Here is a 15241-nt window from a genome sequence, read left to right as displayed (position 1 = left end):
TTATGGTGGTTCTCTTTGGAAGCTAACCACCTGGCTACAGCTGTCTAGAGCCAGAAAAGCTTTGGGCCAGAGCGGTATGATCACCATGTCCTCTAGAGAATTCTGAAGACAAACTCAGGTGGTCAGGCTTGTTCTCATTCTTAGGTCTTTTAGGTGTTCCAGTGTCCTAACTGCCCCTTTCGCTTCTGGTCATTAGAACTGCTTGCAACACAATGCAGAAGTGACTGCTTAGCTAAACATGCACTTCATCTGTCCACTGTGGCTGCTCACTCTTCAGTAGTAAATGCAGACTTCAAACTCTTCGCTCGCACTTCCTGCTCCTACAACAAATACTTTTCTAGAATCTGTTTTCATGTTTAACAAATACCTTTGGGGCCAAGCAACAGTCCTCTGGACCAAAGAGAGCTGTCGTTTGAGGAAGCATAGTTTCTTAGAGGAAAATAAACCTTAATGGAAGTGTGACTTTGCTGTAGTTCTGAATGTAAGTTGCATTTCATCCTTGGTCCATCTCTTCCGTAAAATACAGATTAGATTAGCTCCCTTTAAAACCACTGCCTGGGATGCCTTGGGAAGAGTAACAGTGGGACTTTCTATCCCTTTGTTTAGATGATTCAGGAATTCTGCCAAAGATTACATTGACTGCCTTGGTGGCTCCTTAGTCCCTGAATTCTTTTTGACTTTCTAGTCAGCTTTACTTAAATTAGAATGCTTGTGCAAATGAGCTTTTGAACTTTTAGAGAACTTCATACTTGAATATGATTCATTTCATTTATGCCGATTTAAAGTAGACTTGTCTCAAAGTTCCTTGACCTGACACTTAAGAGTTCTATGACCAGGTAAATCCTGTCACCTGCTTAAGCCTGTTTCTGTCTGTAGACAGGGTAATGACTTCCATTCCACCTCATAGGGTTATTTGAAAAGGCCAGTGAGGTAATAATATATGAAACTGCAAAAGTATCCCATCAAAATAATTTCTGTCGGTGTTCCACTTCCATGGCCATTTCCCTTCACTTAGTCTGTGTTTACTTAACAGACTGGAGGGTTTGGGATTAGACACTGTGCTGTGGGTTCCTTATTTTAATACTTTCTAGCAAAAGAAGTCTTTGAATATATTGTATTAGCCTCTGGCTTAGTGGGTACTTGACCCATTTCTTGAACAGATTCTCTGGTACTTAGGAAATCTGTGTTCTGAGTCAGGTGTGATGGCCCACACCTGTAATTCTAGCATTCAGGATGCTGAGGTAGGTGGATTAGTGCGAGTTCAAGGTGAGTTTTGATACTTAGTCAGTTTAAGGCTATCTGGGATACATAGCAAAACCTTGTCAAAAAAAAAAAAAAAAAAAAAAAAGAAAAGAAAAAAGAAAACCCCAAAAATACAACAACAAAATACAAAAATACATCTGCCCTGTGCCTTGGCCCCAGTGGCTCTATTCTTTCATAGTTCTCTTAGTTGTTGGCAGGTTAATAGGTAGATATATTTTTTTTCTGGCAATGTATGGTTTAAAAGCTAGTTCTAGGAAAGCCAGGGCTACACAGCGAAATCCTGTGTGTGTGTGTGTGTGTGTGTGTGTGTGTGTGTAGGGGGGGAGAATCACAGCTTCACAGAGTTAAACAAATGCAATATAAACAAAAGCCACACATCTTTGCATCATTAAACAAATGTTCCACAGCAGAAACAAAAGTAACACACCTTAAAATAATATTCTGCAACAGGACTCGCACCTTTGCCTCCTGAGTGCTGGGATTACAGGCATGCACCATCAACTGCCCGGTTCGTCTCCATTATTCTTAACATGGTTATTTGTGTCACAAAATTTACTTTACAAGTAGATTTTTTCTATTTTTCTTGTTGTTTCAACTAAGATTGTTCATTTTTTGGGGGGAATTTCTATGTCCGTATCATAGAAATGAGAGATTTAAGTGAGTTCATAGAAAACCATCTTCCCTGTTGTCAGTAACTAACCCTGGTACAACTCAGGAGCTGAAAACCCTTGGTCTTGTAAAATAAACTTTTTTTATATATAAATTTTTAAAACAATCTTATTTTAAATCTCAACCCCAGCTCCCTCTCCCTCCTGTCCTCCCACTCTCACCACCTTCTCCCCACCCCACCCCCACCATTCCTCAGGGTGAGACCATCCTATGGGGAGTCAGCAAAGTGTGCATAATGGGATTGGTGGTGTTGATGAGTGCAGCTGGAGTCACAGCATCTCAGCTTCCTAACAGTCAGTAACTGGGCTCTGTTCTTTACACAATTGCAGGTGTGCTCACCCCCGAGGAGGAGTGATACAGAGTGTCTCTTCCTGGAAGCATGGCTCCCGGCAAACACAGTCATGGACTGCTGTGACTCCCCAGCAGACGTGGGCTTCCCCGGCAGAAGTTGTTGACCTCACCTTGGATGAGGATAGCAGGCGTAAATACCTACTGTAATGCAATGTCACTGTTCCTCTGCACTGCTTCCCTCCACCTCCTCCTCTTTGTGACATGGAAGTTCATTGTCCTAGCTTCAGCTGCAGAAGCTGTTTGTGGCATTTGTGGAACTGAAATTCATGGTAACCTCCCCCACTTTTTATTAAAACAATTCACTTAGGAAAATAACTTAACACAGAGAAAATAATTTTTTTTCCTCAGTAAGAACATGAGAATGGTGGATTTTATTAGAGAACTTCATTTTGCTTAGTGACTTAATCTTAAAAGTCACTCTCCATTTAGAATAATATTTTACTTACTAGTCAAAATGGATTTCAGGTTTTGAATCTTATATTTATTTTTCTGTATAATGAAATTAATATCTAGATATGACCACCCTCTGTCTGCCTCATTGTCACTCCTATCCTAGGGCATTTGCATACATATCAGTCAGGGCCTTCTCGTTGGCACCTGGTAGGGCATGTGCATTTCGAAAACCCTTCCTGCAAAGTGGAAGACAGAAGTATTATAAAATATATTTTTCTTTAGCTTACGTCTTCTGCCTTCTTTCCTGACATAGCTCCTTCTCAATTTCCCATAACACAGGTATTTGAAATGCCCCCCACCCTTTATTTCCAGATACTATTAAGGGGACTCAGTTGGTCTCCTTGTTGCAATAATTAATTCTTGAGAGTTTCTAGATGTCTGAAGAGTGCATTGAGAGATCAGTGGGAAATTCTCTCTCTCTCTCTCTCTCTCTCTCTCTCTCTCTCTCTCTCTCCCCTTCCCCTCTTCCCCCCTTCCCCCCTTCCCCGGTTTATTCAAATAGGAAGGCAAACAGGGAAGAGTGTAAGAGGCTGTGTGGCATCTAAGTCTGTAGGCACTTGCAAATCTAAGAGGGGGGCGCCTTTTCTTACAGCTTGTTGTTCCATAGAGGGTGTGTAACAACTGTTTAACTGGACCTCACGCTGTGTTTGGGTAGTTTTCTTTGCCTTCTAAAATACATACACAAGAGAAATGAAGATATACCACAAGAAATCAAATGCAAAGCACATTGATAAGTACTCTAAGTCTTACAGTATCTAAAAGGATTAGTAAAGAGTAATAGAAACTTCAGGGAATTTAGGAAATGCCATCAGAGGAATTTTGTGGCATTAGTTACTACCTTTTTCCTATAACGTTGTAGTTACTAGTGAAGAACTTTTAAAAAGCAATACCTAGAATTAGAACACTATGTATTGTGCCCAGGGGGAGTGAAGTAATACTGGCTCAGAAGGTTTCACGTTTGGTTTTTGTTTGCTTTGTTACATGCAGGGTTGCCATGTCCTTTTGCTTCCCTCCTTATGCCTTGGTGGTTCTTCCTCATCGTAGGATGAGACCTGCCATTTTCATTCAGTGCACACACATTGACCAAGGACCCATTCTGCATAAAGCAGTGTGCAGGGTGGACGCTGTGGAGGCCCTGAGAGGAATGAGACACAGTTTGCACGCTCATGCATGAGTCAGCCTGACATTTTCTCTTTTCTTATGTAAAGACAAGTTTATTCATTAATTTTCTTTCTTGTTACTTCAGTTCTTCTGTGGGTTCCTTCAGTAGCTTATATTTGAGCATGTGGCTTTTTTTTTTTTTCTTTTTTGGTCTTATCTGGTGGTAGTCATTTGATATGCCCTCTGCTCATCAACTTTTCAGTTTTTTTCTTTAGTCTACTACTAATTAGACTTTAAAAATTATGACTTCCAGTTTCAGTCCGTCATTTACTGCTCTCACCTGCCACAGTCTTAGACAGAAACCAAAGACCCAGAGGCCAGACCGAAATAGAACTTTGAAAATTCACTGCTGGTATATCTTTGGGCCTTCACCTCTTGCTTTAGGATTAATTTATTGAGTTTTACTGTTACACATTTTTTTACTTGAATTAAAATGCTCAACAAAGGAGAAATATATAATTTCTGGTCTTTGCTTTCCAGAAAATCATTGATAAGAGAATATAGTGGAGTGTATGACTTGAAGTTTTCGCAGCTTTTATCTATCTCCCCCAGTATCAGGGCACAGCCCCATTTAAAGAATGTTTTTGCATGGCTTGTTTTCATGTTACTAATGTTTTGTTCAAGTCTATACTACAGGCGATTTCCCCTGACAGTTTCTTTAGTCCATGTTAGCCATCCCCTAACTTTGGGTGCACTGTGGATTGGGGACAGAATGGAGTGCTCCACGCTCTTTTCTGGCCTTTTGCCTTTATCTTAGGTTGCACAGACAGATCCTTACTCCTGATACAGGTCCCTGACTACTTGACTCCCTGCATCAGAGTAGAGATGTAGGCATTAATATGCAAGGAGTGAGGGGATGCTTGAGGCAGTCGGCTCTCTGTAAAATGCACAGGACTTTCCCATCAAATAACTAATTAAGAGGGCATTTGAACTCCTCTTCAGCTCTCTCTATTGCTACATCCAGGAGAGTGGAAATATGGTTTCTGGCGAGGTGTTAATCAAATTCTGTGACATAAATCTCATAATATTTGAAATTGTCTTTAAAAGTATTATTTTCTAATTAAAGTTTTACGTTTGGTAACATAAGTAGTTCTTTATGCTTTGCCAAGATATTGTTTGGGTTACAGTGGGATCACAGATTGGTTTATGCCACTAATGTGGTTAATTCCCTTCCCCTCCAATTTGAAAAACCAGAGGAACAGAAACCTGGCTATTTGCCACTGTGACTGCTCTGTAAGGCAACTGCTCTTTGTAGACCAGTGGTTCTCAACCTGTGGGTCACAACCCCTTTGAGGAGTGGACAGCCCTTTCACAGGGGTCTCCTAAGACCATCTGTATATCAGATATTTCCACTACAATTCACAACAGTAGCAAAATTACAGTTATGAAGTAGCAATGAAAATAGTTTTATGGTTGTGGATTAGCAATAGGACAGTTGAGAACCACTCCTGTGGACTAACTGGATGCTGTCAGTGGTGAGAGAGCGGCCGTTGCATGTGCTTGTCAGCGCGGTTACACGCATGGCCTGCCCAGTTTGCTAGTTTAGCTATTTGTCCATCCACTGTTAGAGATTAACACCATGACTAACTTAAGACAGATTCATTGCCTGCTTTTTTGTTTGTGTCCCAAGGCTTGCCAAAGCCTAGGGCACGACTTTGTTTTAGTTTTGACAGCCCCCCCCCCTTTAAGGCAAAGCGCTGAGCCCCAATTCCTGCTCTCCCATATGTGTGTGATGTGACTTCCATGTGTATATAAAACTGCTGCACCCTAACCAAACTCCCTCAGATTGTGCACTGTTTGTTTAAAATAATCACGTATTTTAGTCCAATGCTGTTGTATTTTTTCTTTTTATTTAAAACACTACTTATTCTCTAACAAATTTCAAAGGGTAGTGATCTTAAAAAAAAATCACTGGAAACTAGGAAATGTTTTTGTTGTTGCTTTGTTCTTTAAAGAGTGCGAAGGTCATTGAATCCTTTGCTCTTCTTACCTTGAACATGAATTGTCAGCCATTGTATGGCTAGGAACCAGTGCACTTGGCGTTAACAGATCTGCTGTTGCTGGGGACTTGACGCAGTGACGACAGATCATTGCATAGAAGTAATGTTTCCCAAATGTGCAACTCGAGTTTGTAAAATGAATTTGGTTCTTTACATCATTATTTAGTTTTTGTTTCCATTTAGTATTTAATGGTCTTTGGAGAAAAAAAATAAACAGAGTGTTATATATATATTTTTTGGTGCAAGATAAGATTTTGTTTTTTGAAATAAGTCTGTAGCATAAAGGTTAAACTATTTTAAGACAAAATAAAAATAGAGTGTATTTAAACAATGATACTTGGTGAGAATTTTTTTTTCCTGCCTTAGTTAATAAGGTAGTGCCTGGAACCATCCCCCAGCTTTGGAGGAAAAAAATGTTCTATTTTGTTAATAGACCATTTTAAGACACCATGTGAGCTAACCCATAGATGTATCCTATTTCCAGGATGTGTTGTGAGTAGCCTGTGTCAGATCTAGGCAAAAATAGTTTCATGGCACTAAGAGGTTGGCTCAGTTGGTAAAGTGTTTGCCAAACATGAGGACCTGGGTTTGATCTTCAGTACCCATATAAAAAGCTGAAGGTGGAACAGGCTTGGTATCTCAGCCCTGAGGAGGTGTGAGACAAGAGGATCCGTGGAGCAGAATGCCCAGACAGGCCAGTCATTTGTAAGCCCTAGGCATCAGAAGACCACCTCAGGGAGCTGGATGGTAATCCTCCACACCCCCAGTATACACTTGCATGTACGCCCTGACACACACCATGTAAAAGCACTTAAAAAAGAAAGATAGTTTTACATTAGTTTCTCTGTAGCCTGAATCTTTCTCCTTAGCTAGGATCAGTGATTATTGGCACAATCTGAGGTACGTTTGCTCCCAGGAACAAAACTCCATTCAGGACTAATCACTTTCCAGAAAGCACCATGCCAGGGTCTGACTGCCATGACTGCACGTTGATTTAACACTGTATTTTACAAATAACCTCACAAACTCTTTTCCTAGTTTGATTCTGCTTTCAGAATAGTATTTGGTTGCCAAAATGGTAGAAGCCGTGTTTGAACACCTTATGACTTTTGTAAAGTGCATGAAGAAGAATGAGGATCTAGAGAGAATGAGGCCTAGCCCCTAAATCCTGTCACTCAACTCCAGGTCCTCCCAGTCCAAGAAGCAGGGTTGTTTCCAGTTTGTTTGAAACGCCTACTTCATACTGCCTTGTATCTGAAACCTGTATGTGATAGCTCCCACCAAGAGTTTGTGGGGGCACACCCTGACTCTAGAAGGAAACTGGTTATGGGTGACCTCATTTCCTGACCTTTTGCCTTTTGCAGAATAGACACGAATAAATAAAATAATACTAATACAAAATAATACTAATACGTGGTTGGTGCTTGCCCCATTTGGGCTTCTTCCTTATAAAAGTCCTTGCTGGACTTTGCCTTTCTTTGCCCTTATTGCAGTGGTTCTCATCATGTTTATTGTGACCATGTGAGTTGCACATCAGGTATTATATTACAGTTCATAACAGTGGCAAAATTACAGTTAAGTAACAATAAAAATAATTTTATGGTTGGAGTCTCTACAACATGAAAAACTATATTAAAGGATTACAACATTAGGAACGTTGAGAACCACTGCCCTTTTTTTGTTGTTGTTTTTCAAGACAGTTTCTTTGTGTAATTCTGGCTGTCCTGGAACTCACTCTGTAGACCAGGCTGGCCTCAAACTCACAGATCCACCCGCCTCTGCTTCCCGGGTGCTGAGAAGCACCACTAGGCAAGAATTGCTGTCATAATGGTCTTTTTTTTTTTTTTTTTTTTTTTTTTTTTACTGTAGACGCCACCTAACTTCAATCTAAAAAGGAAAAAATTATGGAGCAATCATACACGGCACACACACACACGCATGCGCGTTAGCGTTAGTTTCATTTTAGTTAGATTACTGCTCTGGAAGGAGTAGTCCTCTGAGATCCGTGGTAAGTATTATTCTTTTTTCTGGCTCTATTACTCCCCTTCCCGCGCCACCCCCCCCCCCCCCCCCCCCCCCCCCCCCCCCCCCCCCCCCCCCCCCCCCCAGATAGGATTTTACTATGTAGCTCTGGCTGGCCTGGAACTCACAGAGATCCATCTGCCTGCTTCTGCCTCCCAAGGGCTGGGGTTAAAGGCGTGCGCTGTCAATAGTCAGCTTTCTATCATCCTCATCATTTGCATTTTGAAACACGGGATCTGGAGAGATGGCTCCGGTTAATAGCACTTGTAGAGGACCCAGGCTAAATCCCTAGCACCTACATGGTAGTTTATAACTGATGGTAATTCCAGTTCTAGAGGATATGATGTCCTCCTCTGCCCTCTGAGGGTACCAGGCACAGGCAAAGCATTCCTACACAGAAATTAAATAAATCTAAATTTTAAAACATTTATTCTCTGCTTTGCTGCCCACGTGTGCTTGTGTCTACTCACGCATGGAGGGCAGAGGACGCCTTACAGGAGTCAGTTCTCTCCTTCCATGTGGGTGCCTGGGGTCGGAAGGACCGATACACAGGGAAGTTCCTGGGCTGCAGTGGAAGGAACTGTGGCTCAGAGACGCTGGCTCTGGATGCAGCAGCAAGAGGTGTGAGCTCAGAAGGGCAGGCAATGATCCCGAGTAGCAGAGACGTACAGAAGAAATGCCTGCTTACCCAGGAGAACATGGTGCTTCTGCCACTGCAGCAGGGCTTTGGGCAGGGATCCCTGCTTTCAAGTCATGCGGAGTCCTGAATTTTTTTTTTTTTGATGGATCTTGCTGTTGCATTTGATGGGTGGGTGAAGGATGGGCACGGGTGCCAGTGGCTAAGTCAACTCTGCAAAGAGGTGTCTAGATTTGGCATGCTGCCTGGTCACCAACCTTAGCTGCTAGTTCTATCTGTGTAACTTCGTACTCTTTGCTGAAAGAAGCTCCTTGGGGACCCTCCACCCTCTGGGCTTTGGTAATTGACATCTTGAAGGAGTTAAAACTGTAGCGATATTTCATCTGTATTTTAATAAATAAAGCTTGCCTGAAGATCAGAGAGTAAAGCAGCCTCCCTGGCCAACCTTACAGACTAGGCGGTGGTGACTCATATCTTTAATCCCAGTAGCCACACTAGTTTATCATAGAAACCCGGTAGAAGTGGTGCACGTCTTTAATCCAAGCACTAGAGAGGAATGTAAGATGGAAGGAGACAACTCTCAGACAGTCTCACGCTGAGGATTACTGGAGGCAGGATCTCCATTTCGGACAGAGGTAGAGGTAAGAGCCAGTGGCTGGCTGTTTTGCTTTTCTGACCTTCAGGTTGAACTCTGATATCTGTCTCTGGGTTTTTATTAATTGTGCTACATGGAACTGTTCCCTTCTGGTTGCACTTCTGTCTCCAGAGTGAGAAGGTGACGTGAGGTAGACTGTTGAGTATTGCTAATTCTGAAGCCCGTTTGACATGGCGGTGAATTGTGAATCGCTGTTCTGTGGCAGAGGTTGTCAGGCCGGTGGACAGGTGAGAACCTCAGAAAACTAAGGGTGCTAAAAGGGCTTGAGGGGATTTGGTGTTTTGTTTGTTTGTTTTTGTGTGCCCTGGGGAACTGAAATTTGCTTCAAGAAATAGAGAATACTGTTCACCCAATAAAAGAAAGTGCTCAGAGGCCTCAACTAAGGGACTTGTGTCTGTATCTACTCTTACAAGCCAATTTTAAAAACACAGAAATGGACAAAGGCCAGTGGCAGTGGCACACACCTTTAATCCCAGCACTTGGGAGGCTGAGGTGGGCACATGTCTGAGTCCAGATCTACATAGCAAGTTCTAGGCCAGCCAGGGATAGATACATAGTGAGACTATAGGGCGTGTGTGTGTGTGTGTGTTTTAAGGGGAAAAAAGGGATGGACAAAGGATCTGGATAAATCTACCTGGAAAACAGACAAATATTCAGTAATAGCACAAAAATAGCACCATCAGAAAGATGTCAACCAAATACGTGATGCTCTCACTGCTGCTTCAGTCGTTAAGATCTGTTAGTTGCTTTTCTCATTCATTTTGATCAGCGAGCTGAAAAAGCATCGTAAGGGTGGCTACGTTCCTGTCTGTCTGAGTGGAAGGCATGGCAGTAGGGGGCATCTCAGTCTGTGGTGTGGCCCTGGGAAACAGCAGCCTATTTATACTGTGGTAGGGCAGAACCAGAAGCCAGTATAGCCTTTAAAGACCTGCGGCTTTTCCACAAGTCTAACACTGCACAGCCTTCAGAACAGGCCCAGAAGCCGGGAAATAGGCGCTCAAAGCTTGAGAGCCCAGGGGACGCGTGAAGAGGACCGTCTGCGGGAGTCAGTCCTCGACTTCCAGGATGTGGTGTGAAGAGGACCATCTGCGGGAGTCAGTCCTCGACTTCCAGCATGTGGTTTCTGGGAACTGAGCTTAGCTCTTAGATTTGAGAGCAAGTGCCTTCCCCCGCTGATCCATCTCACCAGCACTTTATCTGATTTTTTTTCAGCCGGAAGCTCATTGATCAGTGTAGTGACTAGCCAGCAAGCTCTACACCATCCCAGTCTGGGATACAGCTTTTCCTTTTTCCTTTTGCATGGGTGTGGGGGTTGAGACCTGTTCATCGTGGTCTTTATCAACTGAGCCATCTCCTTAGGATTTTATACTTTAGCTCTTTTTTTGTTTTGTGTTTCGAAGTTTTTGTGGTTTTATTTTTTTCAATCATGTAATATTTTTATTGATTATTTGGGAATTTTATATCATTCTGATCACACTCATCTCCCAGTCCTCCCAGGTCTGCCCCAAAAAAGGAGAAGAGGAGAAAGAGAGAGAAAAAGTTCAACTTGTGTTACCCATATACTCATTGGAGCACGATCAAACTCCCAGAGACCAGCCCCTTAAACAGTCCTTCCCCACCCCACCCGCATCCCGCCAGAAGCCATTGGTTGTGGAGAGCTACACTTCAGCATCCTTACCACATTTTTAAGGGTTCTCTTTGGTGGCTGTCTGTCTAGGCTATTATTTTGTAGGGTGGGGATGGGGTGAGAGTATGGGTTGTCATAGCAGCTTTCTGTATTCCTTTCTCAGCTGTGAGTCCACAGTCATCAATACCACTGCAAGGGGCTAAAGAGATGACGCGTAGGTTAAGAGCACTGGCTGCTCTTCCAGAGGGCTTAAATCCAATTCCCAGCAAACCACATGGTGGTTCACAACCATCTATAATGAGATCCAGTGCCCTCTTCTGGAGTGCAGACATACATGCAGGCAGACCATGGTATACATAATAAATAATTTTTTTTTTTAAATGCCACTGCAAAACCTTGCTTCCGAAGCACATACACTAAAATTGGAGCAATACAGAGAAGTTTAGCATGGCCTCTGTACAAGGTTTTAATTACATTTAAAAGATTTTTTTGGTTATGAATTCTCTCATTATTGGTAATGTTCTCTTGCTTTTAACCCCTTCTCTTCAGGACATTCTTCTCTCTTACCTCCCTTTCCTTTTTGAGACAGGATCTCACTATGTTAATATATCTCTGATTGATTGGCATGGAGCTTCCTGTATAGGCCAGTGTAACCTTGAATTTACAGAGATCGCCTGCCTCTGCCTCCTGAGTGCTGGGATTAAGGACCTAGTAACCATGCCTGGCCTTTCTTCCTTTTATTTATATGCCCTTCTTTGTTTTCCCCCTACTCCCTTCCTTAATTTTATTCATTTTTTATTTCTGTATTTACTCAAAGTACTTTTTACCTTGATAGCGTACATCCTGTTGCTGTTTCCAGCCTATAGTCATCGTGGCATGTAAGTGGACTTTGAGTGGTTTTAAGCGTATTTCTGCGTCTTACTCTGGTTATTCTTGTTGCTGTTGTCATGGTTAATTTCCTCTTCTGGGAGTGGACCCTCAAAAGTGTGTTGCTTACTGAGAAGATACTGAAATACAACTAGGAAGCATCCAGACCAGCGGATGTTCAGATTGATACCCAGAAGCATTAGAAACAGGAATCACCAAAGCTACATGGCTGCCCACAAGCTCCTGTGTAAGAAAGGGCACTGTCAAAGAACCACAGACAGCTGACGAGTGCTGAGACCAGGAGAAACAGTCTTCCCCAGGGAAGAGCACCCAGATCAGTTATCCAGTACCAAATGGTCAACCCTGGAAATGTACATACAAGTAACATTATATAGGCTGAGCAAGTTGTACTTACATCTTAGTAACACACATGCAATCACCACCAACAACAAAGCAAAAGAGGCCATGAATTTGGGGGGTGGGGTGTACATGCAAGGGGTTGGAGGGAGGAAAGCTAAGGGGGAATGTAGGCAGAGGCTGCTTGTTCATTCTGTACCACCCAGATCCAAAATAACCATACAGAAACTGTATTGTTACAACGCTGCTTGGCCTATTAGCTTATGCTTCTCATTGGCTAACTCTTATACCTTAAATTAGCTTATTTCTATTATGTATTTTACCATGAGGCTCATGGTTTACCAGTAAGGTTCCGGATGACAGCTCCATGGCTTCTCTTTGACTCTGCCTACTCTCTCCTCTTTGTGCGTGGAATTACCACCTTGCCTTACTCTGTGCTGCTATAGGCCCAAAGCACTTCTTTATTAGCCAATAGTATTCACAGAATACAAAGGTGTTGAAATATGAGCGGCGGGGCTGCATCCCCAACACCCCGGCCGCTTGGCTAGCTCATGCCCGAAATAACAACACACAAACTGTATTCATTTAAGAACTGCTTGGCCCATGAACTCTAGCCCTTACAGGCTAATTCTCGCACCTGGACTAGCCCATTTCTAATGATGTGTGTAAGCACCCCAAGGTGCGCTTACCGGGAAGATTCTAGCCTCCATCCATCATGGTGTCTCTGCTCCAGCAGAGCTGTCGGGTCTCTCTGGAAGCAGAGCAGAGTCTGACCTCACTTCCTCTTCCGCCCAGCATCCTATTCTGTTTATTCCACCCACCTATGTTCTAAGCTATGAGGCCAAGCAGTTGGTTTATTATAATTAACCAATTACCTTCCTCCATCACAAAGGGGAATCCCACATCAGGGGAAACGATATCATAATCTCAGCTTTAGAAAAGAACAAAAGCTTTAGAATGAGCCTTGAAGCAGCATCCTTCCATGCTTGGCTTCTGCTTTGGTTCCTTCCCTCCCCCCCACCCAAGATAGACTGTGACCTGAATGTTTAAGTCAAACCAAATGAACTCTTTCCTCCCGGGTTGCTTTTGTTCATGGTGTTTGTCACAGCCACAGAAAAATGAGGACAAGCGTGACCGCAACTTTCAGGAACCAAGGGACACAACTAAGGGATACAACAGACCTAAGGAGCCACTGCCAGGGAAGAGGAGCTGAGAAAATTCAAGCACAGAAATCTATGTATGAAATTATAGTAGAAAACTTTCCAAATCTAAACAGAGATGCGCGTACAAGGAGGAGAGTCATTTAAAGTCCTAAAGAGACATGGCTGGAGAAGAACCCAGCCTTGGCACATTTCAGCTGGAACCACGTTTAAAGATCCAAGTAAGCGAGGGGAAAAAGGGTAGGAGGAGGGGGAGGGAAATGGGAGGCTGGGAGGAGGCGGAAATTTTTTTTTTCCTTTTCTCAATAAAAAAAAAAAAGATCCAAGTAAAAACACACCAATACTTGGTAGGCATGTGATGCATCAGAGTACTGTCAGAATTTTTAAAATATTTATTTATTTTTTAAACAATCTTTTCTCATTTTACATACCTATCCCAGTTCTCACTCTCTCCCCTCCCCTCTCCTTTTCTTCCCTCCCCTCCCCTTCCCTATCCCCAATCCACTCCTCAAAGAAGATAAAGCTTCCCACGGGGAGTCAACAAAGTCTGACACATCACTTTGAGGCGGGACCAAGGCCCTCCCCCCTATATCTAGCTGAGCCCTCCCTCCAAAGAGAATGGGCTCCACAAAGTCAGTTCAAGCACTGGGGATAAATCCTGGTCCCATTGACAGTGGCCCCATAGACTGCCCAAGCCACACAACTGTCACCCACATTCAGAGGGTCTAATTTGGGCCTATGCAGATTTCCCTTACTATCAGTCCAGAGTTGATGAGCTCCTGCTAGCTCAGGTCAGCTGTTTCTGTGGGTATCCATCATGGTCTTGACCCAATTGCTCATATTGTGAGCCTTCTTAACCCAAACTATTAGAGCCAGGAAAGTGTGAAATGATCATTGTTGTTGGTTTTTTTTCCCCCCTCGAGGGTTTTGTTTGTTTTCAGGGATTGATTTATTTTACCCAGTGGTTTGAGGGTATTGTCCAGTTTGAGAACCATCTGGATCAGGAAACAGCCTGGAGTAGAAAACGATAGCCAAGTCCCTACCCCAGCAGCCTACTCCAAAGGCCTCCTTCCTCCAGCTTGGTCTTACCTACTGTCTGCAAACTTTGAAAACCCACCACCACCTGCTAGGGAACAAGTGTTGGAGAGATTGACACTAAAACCATAACATTCTGCCCATGGTTCCTGTACGCACATAGCCATGTCATAATGCCAAATCAACTTAAAAAATCTCCATAGTCTTAGAATTCCACCTCTCCAGACATCTGCAGATACTGATTCAAGGTAGTCTCTTCTCTTTTTTCTTCTCCTCCTCCTCCTCTTCTCCTTCTTCCTTTTTCACATTGCAGTAGGTACACTTATTTGTTCAAGAGCTCATACCATAAGCACCAAACAGGCCTGGGCTTTGGTTTGTGAGTGCATATCACATCAGGGGAGAAGCAGACTGGCCCATGAACAAAGCTGAAGATTGAAGGTTCATGGCTATCACACTGTAGATTCGGGAATTCTCTAGCCTAGGATCTAGCAGTCACAGGTTTTTTAGGTACTTTTGAATGTCCCACAGGGTAATGTCATTATCCTTCAGCTTCTGTTTGATGACACTGGTTAATCCCTGAGTGTTAAGGATGCACAGGAGACAGAGAAAGCAAAGAATGAACTTCACAAATCTGAGTCATCCTTGCTCAGGGCCATGCTGATCTTCTCTGTATCAAGGCAGTCTTTACCTGAGTCCCTGGAAAAAACAAGTTCTCAGTTACTTATTTTCAGTATAAAATGGTACAGAGTAAATATTGCCCTTCCAAAAAGGAATATGGACCGCGAGGATGGACCAGACCAGGGCGTGGCCAATAGAGCCAGGTGACCGAATCTGCCAACTCCAGGCCCAACATCTGAGGCTCCTGGTGCTGTCTGCTGAGTTTCAGTGGGCTCTGTGGCCTTGTCACTGTGACCCTGCCTCCTGTGGCACATGAGCCCTCTTTCTTGGCTGGCTCCACCATGTGCCTGTAGAGCTGCTTGGCAG

The 15241-nt window shown here is 43.2% G+C and overlaps 1 protein-coding gene and 2 pseudogenes across 3 annotated transcripts in view; 2 read left to right on the top strand and 1 right to left on the bottom strand.

The window, feature by feature from the left end:
* Window positions 1-6231, top strand: part of Ark2n (arkadia (RNF111) N-terminal like PKA signaling regulator 2N) — an 85583-nt gene extending 79352 nt beyond the window's left edge. For all 3 annotated transcript variants that reach the window (XM_050151628.1, XM_050151627.1, XM_050151629.1), the window contains one exon: window positions 2262-6231. In XM_050151628.1, coding sequence (XP_050007585.1) covers window positions 2262-2430 — 169 coding nt within the window. In that variant the 3' untranslated portion in view covers window positions 2431-6231. The remainder of the gene's footprint in view (window positions 1-2261) is intronic.
* Window positions 6232-11234: 5003 nt separating this feature from the next.
* LOC126507384 (uncharacterized) lies at window positions 11235-11327 on the top strand (annotated as a pseudogene).
* A 3537-nt stretch (window positions 11328-14864) lies between these two features.
* On the bottom strand, window positions 14865-14964 carry LOC126507385 (uncharacterized; annotated as a pseudogene).
* Between the last annotated feature and the right edge of the window lie 277 nt (window positions 14965-15241).

This window comes from Alexandromys fortis, unplaced genomic scaffold (genome assembly GCF_014885135.2).
Source record: "Alexandromys fortis isolate MF-2015 unplaced genomic scaffold, M_Fortis_MF-2015_v1.1 scaffold_71, whole genome shotgun sequence".
Classification (NCBI taxonomy): domain Eukaryota; kingdom Metazoa; phylum Chordata; class Mammalia; order Rodentia; family Cricetidae; genus Alexandromys; species Alexandromys fortis.
The sequence above is the reverse complement of the archived record's forward strand: the minus strand, read 5'-3'. Positions and strand labels throughout refer to the sequence as shown.